General features: G+C 49.0%; 1 protein-coding gene across 2 annotated transcripts; it reads right to left on the reverse strand.

The window, feature by feature from the left end:
• Positions 1 to 949: 949 nt before the first annotated feature.
• On the reverse strand, positions 950 to 11,488 carry LOC100073821 (cytochrome b-c1 complex subunit 7). Of its 2 annotated transcripts, XM_029061969.2 has the most exons (4): positions 11,388 to 11,488; positions 7,871 to 7,942; positions 3,295 to 3,461; positions 950 to 1,191 (listed from the first exon to the last, which is right to left on the reverse strand). In XM_029061969.2, exons 1-4 carry the CDS (start codon positions 11,404 to 11,406, stop codon positions 1,114 to 1,116), a joined length of 336 nt encoding a protein of 111 aa, XP_028917802.1. In that variant the 5' UTR covers positions 11,407 to 11,488; the 3' UTR covers positions 950 to 1,113. The 2 variants fall into 2 exon arrangements, with proteins under 2 accessions (XP_028917802.1, XP_039767750.1); XM_039911816.1 differs by lacking the exons at positions 7,871 to 7,942; positions 11,388 to 11,488 and adding an exon at positions 3,687 to 3,759.
• Positions 11,489 to 15,626: the final 4,138 nt, after the last annotated feature.

A 15,626-nucleotide genomic window follows, 5' to 3' on the forward strand; every position in this document is an offset into this window, starting at 1 on the left:
CTAAATTTGGGGATGCCTTCTTTTGCTCTCATTTGCTTTCTTTAGCCAAACCCGCAAAAAAAATAAACCTTGCTTGGACCAAATGGTCTTTGGATGCCAAAGAAAAAAGACTGTTATTTCCACCTATAACTTAGTTTAGCAACGCAGTTATAGTGTACTCTCCCTAGTCCTTAGTACAGGGCTCTGCACACAGTAGGCACTCAAATACCACGGATGGATTTTTACGGTATTTGTTAAGCGCTCTCTGTGTACCAAGCATGGTGCTAAGCGCTAATCCGCTTAAGACACAGTCCGTATCCCACATGGGGCTCACGGTCAATCCCCATTTTACAGACGAGGAAATTTAGGCACAGAGAAATGGTGACTCACCCAAGGTCACTCAGCAGATTAGATTAGAACCCAAGCCTGTGCTCCTCCCGCTAGGCCTCGCTGCTATTTATTGCTATTTTTTTGGTCTGCCTCCTCCGGTTAGACCTTGCGCCCGTCAAAGGGCAGGGACTGTCTCTATCTGTTGCCGACCTGTCCATTCCAAGCGCTTAGTACAGTGCTCTGCACATTGGAAGCGCTCAATAAATACTATTGAATAAGGTGGGTGGGTTTCTGGGTCAGTAAGGCAGAGGTCCTCTGAGTTTTTTCCCTCAGATCCAGGGACCAGCTGCCTCTGCAATCCCCTAGTGCCCTGGAAATCAGGCCAAGCTGCGGGTGTCCAGAAACGTGAGCTTTTCTGAACTTGCGCTGCTGACAGAGGCGCCCTCTCTTTAGGAAGAAATATATTCCCTGCTCACCACTCTGCAAAGCGATAGGGTTGCCATCCTAGCCTCCTGGCTACAGAAGAGAGTTCAGCAAAGAATGTAAATCAAAAAACGTGCTCTCCGCTGGAAACGTGATAGGTCGGAAGAAGCCACTTGCAGGAGCTTCCTCAAGTTTACAATAGGAAACCAGCTTCCGGTTAAGGTTTTCTAATAGATATTTATTTGGATAGAACACACATCTGCAGCAACTTGTCTGTTAGTTAAGTTTTCCTTCAAAGATGCCTAGCATAACCATTTTTTTCACAAAAATACAGCAGGTCATACAGATCGGCAGCTTCTACACGGGTTCCTTACAACAGAATTATTTCTTGTTCCACTCTTCTCTCTCCTTCCTTTCACGGATAACCTCTTTCAGATACGGTTCGAGGTAGAATTTATCCTATGGGGGAAGAAAACAAAACAAAAAACACCACTACATTTCTGTACAAAGAGCTCAAAGAAGAATCATTAACCAACTCAATTTCCTCTTGCTTAGACTTTTATGTCAAAGAGCACTCCCTGTGGCTCATATTCCAAAAATGCTAGTTGGTCAAAAAGATCCAAAACTATAAAAGCCCAGGAAAAAACCGTCTGCTGGCTTCTGGGAGGGAAGTGTGAAGTTGAAAACAATATATTAGGGGCCAGAGTTATTTGTTTTCTCTCCAGGGAATCGTGGCTCAGTGGAAAGAGCCCGGGCTTGGGAGTCACAGGTCATGGGTCCGAATCCCGCCTCTGCCACTCGTCAGCTGTGTGACTGTGGGCAAGTCACTTCACTTCTCTGTGCCTCAGTTCCCTCATCTGGAAAATGGGGATGAAGACTGTGAGCCTCACGTGGGACAACCCGATGACCCTGTATCTACCCCCGAGCTTAGAACAGTGTTCTGCACATAGTAAGCGCTTAACGACTACCAACATTATTATCGAGAAGCGGCGTGGCTCAGTGGAAAGAGCACGGGCTTTGGAGTCAGAGATCATGGGTTCGAATCCCGGGCTCGGCCACTTGTCAGCTGTGTGACTTTGGGCAAGTCACCTAGCTTCTCTGGGCCTCCGTTCCCTCACCTGTAAAATGGGGATGAAGACCGTGAGCCCCACGTGGGACAACCTGATTCCCTTGTGTCTACCCCAGCGCTTCGAACAGTGCTCTGCACATAGTAAGCGCTTAACAGATACCAACATTATTGTTAAGCTCACTGTGGGCAGGAAACCTCTTTGCCAACTGTTGTATTGCACTCTCTCAAGCGCTCAGTATGGTGTTCTGCACATAGTTAACCCTCAAGAAATACCAATGACAAAATGGGGGGATCACTCCGTTCTGCCACTTACTTAGATCGGGAGCCCCAACTGGGACAGGGGCTGGGTCCAACATAATTACCGTGTATCTGCTCCAGAGCTTAGAACAGTGCTTGACACGGAGTAAGTCCTTAACAAAGGGGAGGGAGTTCTAGGCAGAAAGAGGGCACGAGCAAGAGACAGACGATGCTCACACATCTCAGATGCCCATGAGATCCAGTGACGCTGGGAAAGATCCCGGCAGAGGATTCCCCGGTTCTCCGGGGCCACCTACCATTCCGGGCAAATCCATCACAAGGCTCGTGGGCGGGGAGAAGGGGGAGGGGGAGGAAGGGAACAGGTCCTGCAGAGCTTGACTGCTTTGCTACATCTATTCAGAGGCTTCTGTAGCCAGGGGCAGGGGGGAATGAATTATCATGCACTGAACACCCTCCATGAAACACACACAGAACCCCTCTCCCTAGCTCCTTCACCCCGTAGCACAGAACGGGGGGGCTCCTGTTGTCTGCCTACCGCTAAAGGAGCTGCCAGCTGTTGCCTGTGTTCCTTAAAGCGTCACAGCACCTTCTTTATCTTTCCCAGTTCATGAGAAGATAAGCAAAAGGAAACGCCAACACGAGACAAAAGGGAACTCTCATTATTTGGGCCTTACGAAAGACTCCCTATACCGTGATTAGTCTGTGGGCAAGAGAAGAGCGGCTGCTCGTTTTATTTTCACCATATGAAATGGCAGATGTCTTTGATCCAACTATGAGGGGGGCAGGGAAGGGAAAGAGATGAAGGTGGAAGAATGCGGTGACGTGGTGTGTCACGAGAAGACGACTGCAGCCGGGGGCAGGGCGATGGGGAATTTTGGAAGACCTCTATAAGGTGGTATTATGAGCGCGGACAAAATATGCACATCTTATTGAGATAAGCTTCTAAAAGTAGATACTGTTCTTCTCCCACTCCCTTCTGCCTCACCCCGACTTGCTCCCTTTTTTTCATTCCCCGTCCCAGCCCCACTGCATTTATGTACCTATCTGTCATGTATCTAATATCTGTCTCCCCGCTCTAGACTCACCGTGGGCAGGGAAGGTGTCGGTTTTCTGTTACACTGTACTACTCACCCAAGGGCTCAGTACAGTGCTTTGCACCCAGTAAGCGCTCAATAAATACGAGCGAATGAACGATCCCCAATTCCAACATCCTCAACCACAGACACTTTTCATACCTCCTCGTATTTTGTCCACTGCTCTTTAGGCAAGATCTGATGCTTCAAGGAGAGATCAAGGGCTCTCTTGATTCGAAATATCCGATCATTATACAGGTTCTCTGGAAGTCGCCTTATAGCCTCTTTAACATCTGCAGTCTCATTTATTGTGTCATCTCGCATTAATCCTATAAGAGAACAACATTTGAAAAATGTCAGTGTCAAAAGAGCGTATTAATTCAGTTCAGAATGAAAACACTATACATCTTGGACCTACAGCTTGAGATCCGAAAGGGAAAGAGTCAAAGCAAAAACTTACACAGGCCGATTACTACCCCGTGCTAAAGATGGAGCTGTCTGAGGGGAAGTATTAAAAGATGTACGAAATTCATAAGATCACTTCGGCTACATACATTTCTGGAAAATTTATAGAGAAACGGCGTGGCTTAGTGGAAAGAGCACCGGCTTGGGAGTCAGAAGTCGTGGGTTCTAATCCTGGCTCCGTCACTTGTCTGCTGTGTGACCTTGGGCAAGTCACTTAACTTCTCTGGGGCTCAGTTACCTCACCTGTAAAAATGGGGATTAAGAAATGTGAGCCCCGTGCGGGACAATCTGACTACCCTGTATCTACCGCAGTGCTTACAACAGTGCTCTGCACATAGTAAGTGCTTAACAAATACCAAAATTATTATTAATTATTCTTATTTACTCTATTAAGAAATGCAAGACAACAAAATCAAAGCACCGTATTTATTTTCCCATCTCAGGATCAGTTGCTTTACATTTAAGGTACAATAGGGTCTTGCAATAACTAAGGTTCTCACCGCACGTTCTGGAAAGAACTCTGTTGGAAAATTAGGCGACGATCCTCTAGACAGAACATGAGGAGGATCGATCAGCGGTATTTACTGAGCACTTCCTCTGTGCACAGCACTGTACCAAGCATTTGGGACAGTAGAATACAAGGCCACGTTAGAAGAAACGGCGGCGTGCTCGTGCCCCAGATTGACGCACGACACACACCCTAAAATGTCTTTTCTTTACCGCAGTATTGGTCGAGAATACTGTACTCTCCCAAGCACCTAGCACACTGCTCCGCACACCGCAAGTGCTCAATAAATACCACTGACTGAACGATAATCCCTGTTACAGGAAAATGAGTCATCACATCTAACAGAAAGAGCTCGGGCTTGGGAGTCAGAGGTCATGGGTTCAAATCCCGGCCCTGCCACCTGTCAGCTGCGTGACTGTGGGCAAGCCACTTCACTTCTCTGTGCCTCAGTTACCTCATCTGTAAAATGAGGATTAAGTATGAGCCCCATGTGGGACAACCTGATTACCCTGTATCTACCGCAGCGCTTAGAACAGTGCTCTGCACGTAGTAAGCGCTTAACGAATACCAACATTATTATCCTAATTCATTCATTCAACCAACGGCCGATCAATAGTATTTACTTACTGTGTGCTTACTATGTCTCAAGCAGTGTGTTAAGCATTTGGAAGAATACACCACAATAAAATCAGCAGACGTGTACCCTGCCCGTAACGAGCTTACTGTGTAGACTGTACTGAGCGCTTGGAAGACTCTAGACCACGTCAAGAGTCAGCAGACACGGTCCCTGCCCAAATGGCAACTCCTTACCATTGGCTTTAAAGCCCTCAATCCCCTTGCCTCCTTCTACTCTACCTCACTGTTCTCTTTCTACGGCCCAGCCCGCCTATTTCTCTTCTCTGACAACCTACTCGCTGAACCTCCATCGTCCTTCTCGCCACCGGCCTCCTGCCCATGTCTGGCCTCTGTCTTGGAATGTCCTCCTCCTCCTCCTCCTCCGACCGTGACGTTCCCTATCTTCGGCCTTATCGAAAGCACATCTTCATCCAGAGGCCTTTGCCGCCTAGGCCCTCGTTTCCTCTTCTCCCACTCGTGCACCCTTTAATCAGCCCTCCCTTAGCACTTACATACATATAATTTATTTATCAACATTAATGTCTGCCCCTATACTAGACTGTAAGCTCACTGTGGACAGGAACACGTTTACCAACTCTCATATTGTACTCTCCCCGAGTGCTTAGTACAGTGCTCTGCACCCAGTGAAGCACTCATTAAATACGACCGACTGATGGATAGCAGATTATAAGCAGGAGTGCAGGTAACATGCATCGACTTAGAGTTGTAGTCTCAAGTATTTCCCGCACTGCGCCTAGCGTTCAGTGGGGTGGGAGGAGCAGGGGCGTTCCATAAATGCCACGGGCTGATTACTGTAGCACCGACCAAGAGATGGGTTTCAGTTCATTCATTCAATCGAATTTACTGAACGCTTACTACGTGCAAAGCCCTGCACTAAGCGCTTGGGAGCTTACAATGTAACGACAGACACATTCCCTGCCCACAACAAGCTCACAGCCTAGAGAGGGAGACAGATACTAAAAAATTAATTACAGAGATACATATGTGCTGTGGGGATTGGACGGAGGATGAACGAAGCAAGTCAGGGTGACGCAGAAGGGAGTGGGAGGAGAGGAAGGCTTCTTGGAGGAGAAGTGCCTTCGATAAGGCTTTGAAGGAGGGGAGAGCAATTATCTACCCGATTTGAGGACGGAGGGCGTTCCAGGCCAAAGGTAGGACCTGGGCGAGAGGTCGGCGGCGAGACAGACGAGATCAAGGTACAATGAGAAGGTTAGCGTTAGAGGAGTGGAGTGTGTGGACTGGGTTATAGTAGGAGAGTGGTGAGGTGAGGTAGGAGGGGGCAAGGTGATCAAGTGCTTTAAAGCCAACGGGGAGGAGGCTTGGACGTGGAGGTGGATGGGCCACCCCTGGAGTTTCTTGAAGAGTGGGGAAACCTGGTCTGAACGCCTTTGAAGGAAAATGATCTGGGCGGCAGAGCGGAATAGGGACTGGAGTGGGGAGAGACGGGAGGCGGGGAGGTCAGCGAGGAGGCTGATACAGTAATCAAGCCGGGGTAAGATAAGTGTTTGCAGTGAGATGGCGGCAGTTTGGATGGAGAGGAAGGGGCAGATTTCGGAGATGTTGTAAAGGTAAAACGGACAGGATCCAGTGACGGCTTGAACACGTGGGTCGAACGAGAGAGAGGAGTCAAGGTTACTGGCTTGTGAGACAGGAAGGACGGTGGTGCTGTCACCGGTGATGGGAAAGCGAGTGGGAGGACAGGGTCTGGCTGGGAATATAACTCTCTCCAGGTGGGTCGTGAGGAGGAGCTTCAGGAATTTGCCTGGAGGGCTGCCCTTTGGGGGAATTGGGCTTGCACAGCAGCCTCCCTGGAGTGAGTTCCAGGCCATCTCTGGCTCGGGGACAACCTGCCCGCCATTCCACCACCTACACCGAGGCTGGTACATGTAGGGGCTGCTGCCGGCCAAGCCACAGGCTTCTAGCCTTTGCCTCTGCCGGTACATCAGTCAGTCGTTCCTATTTAATGGGCGCTTACTCTGGGCAGAGCGCTGTACCGAGGGCTTACATAACAGACACGTTCCCTGCCCACACCGAGCCTCCCCGGCAATCTGTTTGAAAACCTCTCTACCGAGCGGCGGAGGTAATGCCATCCTAGAAACTACGAAAGAAAAAAACGTGCACCGAAGCTCCCTGCGGGTGGGGAATGCGCCTACCAGATCTGCTGTACTGTAGTCTCCCAGGTGCTCAGTACAGTTCCCCGCACACTGTAAGCGCTCACGGAATACCACGGATAGATTGAGACACACTGCCGAACTTAGAAATCTTGCTAGAACTAATGACCCCGGGTAACGCGAAGTTAAGGGCAGCCTGGTGGGAGCGTAAGACATGGCTTCGTAAGCTCCTCGACGGCGGGGATTAGGTCTCACGCCGAACTGCGCTCCCCCGAGGGCTTGAAACAGGGCCATTCACACAGTTCGATAGTAATCGTAATCAGAAGGCAATGCTTAAGAGAACATCTAAACTGTAAACTCACTGTGGGCAGGGCACGTGCCTAACAACTCTGTTATAGTGTACTCTCCCAAACGCTGGGTGTACAGCGCTCTTCCCACAGTAAGCACTCGCTAAGTACGCTTAACGCTTTTTTTTTTTTTTACGGCATCTGTTAAGCGCTTACAGTTGCCAGGCAATTGTACTAAGCGCTGGGGAAGCAGCGTGGCTCAGTGGAAAGAGCATGGGCTTTGGAGTCAGAGGTCATGAGTTCGAATCCCAGCTCCGCCACTTGTCAGCTGTGTGACTGTGGGCAAGTCACTTAACTTCTCGGTGCCTCGGTTACCTCATCTGTAAAATGGGGATTAAGACTGTGAGCCCCATGTGGGACAACCTGATTCCCCCGTGTCTCCCCCAGCGCTTAGAACAGTGCTCTGCCCACAGTAAGCGCTTAACAAATACCAACATTATTATACAAGCTACTCGGGTTGGACCCAGTCCACGTCCTACATGGGGCTCACGGTCAATCCAGCTGAGGTAACTGAGGCACAGAGAAATCAAGCGACTTGCCCAGAGTCACACGGCAGACACGGAGAGGGGCCTGGATTAGAAACCAGGTCCCTCTGACCCTGCTCTACCCACTAGGCTACGCTGCCTCCCTTCTGCATACACCACACTTGGGAGAAAGAGAAAGACGCTTACCCAGTTTGTTGAATCCTGCAGCATTGTAATACCATTTGCGAATGCCATCCAGCCATCGGCTAGAAGCTGAAACTAAAAAGGTTGCGCGGTTAGTTATCTGTTCATGAATTATAGACGCCGCTGACCAACGCACTTGCTACATAAACAATGACCACAACTCCTGACCCCCAAAGGCTGGTGCCTGCTTTTCTAAAAAGCGTATACTATGCTTACATATCCCAGTTCACTGCTTATCGCACCTTCCCGACGACTACGCGCACGACAGATACCGTCTGGGCAATCGTCAGGACGATGCGATGGTAGGCTTACATTCCAAATAGAATAAAGCTGTGTCTGAAATGTCTATAACCTACAACTGCGCGAACTGTCATTTCCGACACAGCAACATTTTATCCCAATCTGGGGTCAGGAGAATTTGGAACGGATGCTTGGTAGAGCTGGACAATTAGAAAGAATACTTAGCCTAATCAAAAGTTTCCCCACAACACAGTGATCCCACAGAGTTCTGCATCCATTTCCCATAAGCCCGTCAATGGGCAGGGACTGTCTCTTGCCGATTTGTATATTCCAAGCGCTTAGTACAGTGCTCTGCACACAGTAAGCACTCAATAAACACTATTGGATTATGACTGCAAAAATGACAAAGAGCTCGACCAACCCTGACCTCCCCGTCTTTCCAATCACTGTAGACAACATCACTATCCTCGTCTCACAAGTCGGTAACCTCGGCGTTACCTTGGCGGGGCACGCGCCTAGCAACTTGGTTGTATATGACTCTCTCAGGTGTTTAGTATAGGACTACGCTTACAGTTAGCACTCCATTATAACTCTGTTCCAAAACCATTTCAAAGGAGAATGTGAAATATTGATAAGAATAAGCATAGAAGTAAAAGTATTTAAGAGGAAAAATACCTAAATGCTTAGTGTAGTGTTTCCTCCCATCCCTCTTCTCTCCAAGTAATTTATATTAACTTTTTCTTAACACACTGACAATTTGAGATGTTAACCCAGAGTCACGTGGCACCCTTCCACAAAGCATTTTATTTTCTGGGATCCCTCGGGGCCCTCTCTCGGCGTTTGCCCGGGAGGAATCAATACATCAATGAGTGCTTTCTGTGCATAGTTCTCTGTACTAAGCGCTTGGGAGAGAGAATAGACTATAATAGAGTTGGTAGAGACATTCCCTGCCCACGAAGAGTTTGCAATCTGGGGGAAAAAAAAAAGTCAAATCTTCAATTTCAGGGAAGGAGGGTGGGTTTCCAATCTAGGAAAAGAAAAAAAGCCACAGCTTCAAGTGGAACTTTGGGGAAAGGAGGATGGGTTTACAGTTTGGGGAAAAAAGAGGTAAACCTTCAAGGGGAGCTTTAGGGAAGGAGAGTAATAATAATAATAAAAATGACATTTGTTAAGTGCTTACTATGTGCCAGGCACTGTTCTAAGGGCTGTGGTGGATACAAGATAATTAGGCTGGACACGGTCCCTGTCCCACATAGGGCTCATAGTTTCAACTCCTATTTTACAGATGAGGGAACAGATACCCAGAGAAGTGAAGAAACTTGCCCAAGGTCACACAGCAGACAAGTAGTAGAGCCGAGATTAGAATCCATCACCTTCTGACTCCCAGGCACATGTTTATAGTCTGGGGAAAAAAAAAGCCAAAGAGAAGCAGCGTGGCATAGTGGAAGGAGCACGGATTTAGGAGTCAGGGGACATTGGTTCTAATCCCAGCTCCGCCACTTGTCTGCTGTGACTCTGGGCAAGACACATAACTTCTTTAGGTCTCAGTTACCTCATCTGTAAAATGGGGATTAAGGCTCTGGGCCCTCCTTGGGACAACCTGATTACCTTGCATTTACCCCAGCGTTTAGAACGGGGCTTGGCACACAGTAAGCACCTAACAAATGCCATCATTATTATTCTTCAAGGGGAGCTTTAGGGCAGGAGGGTGGGTTTACAGTCTAGGAAAATAAAAAAGCTTCAGGGGGAGATTTGGGGAAGGAAGGTGGGTTTACAGTCTAGGAAAATAAAAAAGCTTCAGGGGGAGATTTAGGAAAGGGGGAGCTTTAAGGCAGGAGGGTGGGTTTACAGTGGAGGAAAATAAAAAGCCTCAAAGGGAGCTTTAGGGCAGGAGGGTGGGTTTATAATCTAGGAAAATAAAAAAAGCTTCGGGGAAGCTTTAAGGCAGGAGGGTGGGTTTATAGTCTAGGAAAATAAAAAAAGCTTCCGGAGGAGATTTAGGGAAGGGGGAGCTTTAAGGCAGGAGGGTGAGTTCACAGTGGAGGAAAATAAAAAGCCTCAAAGGGGGCTTTAGGGCAGGAGGGTGGGTTTATAATCTAGGAAAATAATAAAAGCTTCGGGGGAGCTTGAAGGAAGGTGGGCTTACAGTCTAGGACAATAAAAAAGCTTCAGGGGGAGATTTGGGGAAGGGGGAGCTTTAGGACAGGAGGGCGGGTTCACAGTGGAGGAAAATAAAACAACCTCAAAGGGAGCTTTAGGGCAGGAGGGTGGGTTTATAATCTAGGAAAATAAAAATGTTTCGGGGGAGCTTTAAGCAAGGAAGGTGGGCCTACAGTCTAGGAAAATAAAAAAGCTTCAGGGGGAGATTTGGGGAAGGGGGACCTTTAGGGCAGGCGGGTGGGTTTATAATCTAGGAAAATAGAAAAAGCTTCGGGGGAGCTTGAAGGAAGGAAGGTGGGCTTACAGTCTAGGACAACAAAAAAGCTTCAGGGGGAGCTTTAGGGAAGGGGGAGCTTTAAGGCAGGAGGGCGGGTTTACAGTGCAGGAAAATGAAACAGCCTCAGGGGGGGCTTTAGGGGAGGAGGGTGGGTTTATAATCTAGGAAAGTAAAAATGTTTCGGGGGAGCTTTAAGCAAGGAAGGTGGGCCTACAGTCTAGGAAAATAAAAAAGCTTCAGGGGGAGATTTGGGGAAGGGGGACCTTTAGGGCAGGCGGGTGGGTTTATAATCTAGGAAAATAAAAAAAGCTTCGGGGGAGCTTGAAGGAAGGAAGGTGGGCTTACAGTCTAGGACAACAAAAAAGCTTCAGGGGGAGCTTTAGGGAAGGGGGAGCTTTAAGGCAGGAGGGCGGGTTTACAGTGCAGGAAAATGAAACAGCCTCAGGGGGGGCTTTAGGGGAGGAGGGTGGGTTTTATTGTCTAGAAAAAGAAGAGAAAAGCCAAAGTTTGAAAGGGCGCTTTGGGGGAGGCGGAGGGGGCGAGGCCTGGGCCGGTCCTACAGCGGTCACCTTGAGAGTCCGCCGCTCCTCCTCCCACCTCTAACCCTAAGGCCGGGTCGAGGCGGCGGGCCTCGACCCCCCCCCCCCCGACCTTTGACCCCGCGACCCCTGACCCGGGGCGGAGGAGGCCCCGCGCAGGCGCAGTGGCGGCCGGCCAAGGGCAGGGGGCCTGACCGCCGCCCCCTCCGCCAAAACCGCTCCCCGGGACCCCAGGGACCGAGGCGAAGGGACGGGGAGGAGGGTCGCGGCTTCCGGAGCTCCCCGGTCTCCTCGGCGACCTTACCCGGTGCCCTCGCCGCCATGTTGAGGGGAGCCGCGCGCGCGCGCTAGGCCTGCTGGGTAAGGCGGGCGCCGCCAGGTCACGTGGGCCCCCTCCCCCCCCCGCGGCCCTCTGCCGGAAAGCAACGAAAAGGACGTGAAAGGGGGCGGGGCTACGACGGAAGGGGGGAGGGGCGCTTGACGGCGGCCTTCCACGGGGCTCTAGAACTGCATCGTCATTCATTCATTCATTCATTCATTCATTCATTCATTCATTCATTCATTCATTCATTCATTCATTCATTCATTCATTCATTCATTCATTCATTCATTCCACCCCACTCCATTCCACTCCATTCCACTCCACTCACTCACCCATCCATATTCATTGATGCATTCATTCATTCAATAGTAGTTATTGAGCGCTGACTATGTGCAGAGCACTGTACTAAGCGCTTGGGATGAACAAGTCGGCAACAGATGGAGACGGTCCCTGCCCTTTGACGGGCTCACGGTCTAATCGGGGGAGACGGACGGACGAGAACGATGGCGATAAATAGAGTCAAGGGGAAGAACTATTGAGCTCTTGCTACGTGCAGAGCACAGGACTAAGCGCTTGGCATGTGCAAATCACAGATAGAGACAGTCATTCATTAATGTTGGTATTTGTTAAGCACTTGCTATGTGCCGAGCACTGTTCTAAGCGCTGGGGTAGACACAGGGGAATCAGGATGTCCCACGTGGGGCTCCCAGTCTTCATCCCCATTTTCCAGATGAGGGAACTGAGGCCCAGAGAAGGGAAGTGACTTGCCCACAGTCACCCGGCTGCCAAGTGGCAGATCAGGGATTCGAACTCATGACCTCTGACTCCAAAGCCCGTGCTCTTTCCACTGAGCCACGCTGCTTCCCTTCATTCAATAGTATTTATCGAGCACTTACTATGTGCAGAGCACTGTACTAAGCGCTTGGAATGAACAAGTCGGCAACAGATAGAGACGGTCCCTGCCATTTGACGGGCTCCCGGTCTAATCGGGGCAGACAGACAAAAACAATAGCAATAATAGTGGAAAGAGCCCGGGCTTGGGAGTCAGAGGTCATGGGTTCGAATCTCGGCTCTGCCACTCGGCAGCTGGGTGACTGTGGGCAAGTCACTTCACTTCTCTGGGCCTCAGTGACCTCATCTGGAAAATGGGGATGTAGATTGTGAGCCTCACATGGGACAACCTGATGACCCTGTATCTCCCCCAGCGCTTAGAACAGTGGTCTGCACAGAGTAAGCACTTAGCAAATACCAACATTATTATTGATTGAGCACTGATTATGTGCAGAGCACTGTACTAAGTGCTGGGAATGGACAGTTGGGCCACAGAGAGAGACCATCCCTGCCCCATGACGGGCTCACAGTCTAAACGGGGGGACACTCATACATTCGTTCAATAGTATTTATTGAGCGCTATGTGCAGAGCATTCATTCATTCATTCAATAGTATTTATTGAGCACTTACTATGTGCAGAGCACTGGACTAAACGATTGGAATGGACAATTGGGCAACAGATAGAGACTATCCCTGCCCCATGACGGGCTCACAGTCTAACAATAATAATGTTGGTATTTGTTAAGCACTTACTATGTGCAGAGCACTGTTCTAAGCGCTGGGGGAGATAACAGGGTCATCAGGTTGTCCCACGTGGGGCTCAGTCTTCATCCCCATTTTACAGATGAGAGAACTGAGGCCCAGAGAAGTGAAGTGACTTGCCCACAGTCTCCCAGCTGACAAGTGGCAGAAGCGGGGATTCGAACCCGTGACGTCTGACTCCCGAGCCCGGGCTCTTTCCACTGAACCACGCTGCTTATACAAGCACCTTCGGCTTCCACCTTCCACGCGACTCCGTGGAAAGAGCACGGGTTTAGGAGTCACCTTCAGGCTTTGAAGACTGTTCTCGTGGCCACATAGTATTCCTCCCAGAAGAGGTAAAGTAAGCAAGTGACATTTGGGAGATAGAGAAGGGCAAGGGGAGGAAAGAAATGTCAGAATTTAAAATCCCACACCCCGCACCACCCCAGCCAAGAAATGAGGAGGAGAAGCCACGCTTGCTCCACTTTCAGGAAAAAACCCCGAAGAAATGGCCCGTCAGGTGCTCGAATCTGGTTGGCACTCTACCGTTGAGAGGTTTCCACTTGCAATGTACGAGATGCTGGAAATTAAAAAGCATTCAGAGTGGGAAATTATAAAATCAAGATGCCCCCGTTCCCGGGCTAAGCAGAAGAAGGCGATGGAGTCTGAAGTCAAAAGCAAACTTCAGGAGAGAAGAGACTTCCTCCCTCCCTGACGCCTGGCCCTGGGTTTCATTTCCAGCGCCCTGGTAGCCAATTCCACCAATCTGCAAGGATTCAAAGTTCACATTCTGATAAACAGAAGCGTGAACTTGGATAGAGCACGGGCTTGGGAGTCACAAAGTCCTGGGTTCTAACCCTGGGTGCGCCACCTGTCCTCTGTGTGACCTTGGCCAACTCACTTCGCTTCTCTGGGCCTCAGCTTCCTCATCTGTTAAAACGGGGGTTCAGTCTGTAAGCCTCACTGTGGAATAGAGACTGTTGTCCAACCTCATTAGCTCGTGTTTACCCCAGTGCTTAGCCCCACGTGGGACAACCTGATCACCTTGTATCTACTCCAGCGCTTTGGCACATAGTAGGCAGCAAAGCAGCGCGGCTCAGTGGAAAGAGCCCGGGCTTGGGAGTCAGAGGACATGGGTTCAAATCCCGGCTCTGCCACTTGTCAGCTGTGTGACTGTGGGCAAGTCACTTCACTTCTTTGTGCCTCAGTTCCCTCATCTGTAAAATGGGGATGAAGACTGTGAGCCTCACGTCGGACAACCTGATTACCCTGTATCGACCCCAGCGCTTAGAACAGTGCTCTGCACATAGTAAGCGCTTAACAAATACCAACATTATTATTGCCCTCTAAGCACTTGGTATTCACCCTGTCCTCATCCTCATAGTCCTTATACACATATCCATAATTTACTTATATTATTTGTTTCCCGCTCTGGCCTGTAAGCCCATTGTGAGCAGGGAACATGCCCAACTTCTCAGGGAGGCAGCATGGTTTAGTGGCGAGAGCACGGGCCGGGGAGTCAGAAGGTCGTCAGTTTTAATCCTGGTTCTACCACTTGTCTGCTGTGTGACTTCTCTGTGTCTCAGTTTCCTCATCTGTAAAATGGGGATTAAGACCGTGAGGCCCATGTGGGACAGGGACTGCGTCCAACTCGATTTCCTTGTTCCCACCCCAGTGCTTAGTACAGCGCCTGGTACACAGTAAGCGCTTAATACCAGAATCATTATTATTATTGAATTGTACTCTCCCTCACGCTTAGTACTGTACTCTACACATAGTAAGTGTTCAATAAATGACTGATTGCACACTGGGGATTAATATATGGCTGTACCGAGTACTTGAAATATGACCAGACCAATATACCACCTTGCTTTACTCCTTGAAAAGCCCCACTGGGATCAATTCCATCAGTATCTTAGACCGTGATATGTCAATCAAAGCAACATCACCGACGATGAGATCCCGGAGCTCAGTGAACCAGGAATTAAAGGAATTCTCATTCCGACTCGGCTCCGCTGGATCAGTAAACAAAGAAGAATCGATACGGCAAGGACTTTAAACAACCACTGCACACGGTGCAAACAAAATGAAAAAACTGACATGAAAACAATCCAGAAAATAAATATAGCCATTCAAAATGTCACACACCAAATTACCCCCAGTGGCCAACTTCATAAGAACCACCCAGATTTTAATAACCCATTTATTAAAATCTTAACGATTTTAACAACAAAAAAAGAAATAAATTCCAATTCCTATCTGAAATTTTGAATTCCAAGTGTAAGTCCAAAGCTACAATTGAACAGTTCTGAGGTAACAATATTTTCTGCAACCAGCCTGGGATTCCAGTTAGAACTAAAAAGCTTCCTCTTTATTCCCTTCTTTTAACCGTTTCTTTAAACCTGCTTTTCTACCATCATCAGCTTCTTTACTCGTGAGGGTCACAAGGGATGCTAGCTCGGTTAAATGGGAAGTTTCTAATCATGGACGTCTGTGGTCTTGGCTGGTCCTTCTACTACTTCTATGCTCTGATTTCCCCACTATAAAATAATAATAATAAAAAAACCACTTGTTTGCTTTTACCCTTGACAAAATTGTAAGGATTAAGCAGTGCAAAATGTCCTGCCCCTGGTTTCCTCAGAAAAGAA

This window comes from Ornithorhynchus anatinus, chromosome 4 (assembly GCF_004115215.2).
Source record: "Ornithorhynchus anatinus isolate Pmale09 chromosome 4, mOrnAna1.pri.v4, whole genome shotgun sequence".
Classification (NCBI taxonomy): domain Eukaryota; kingdom Metazoa; phylum Chordata; class Mammalia; order Monotremata; family Ornithorhynchidae; genus Ornithorhynchus; species Ornithorhynchus anatinus.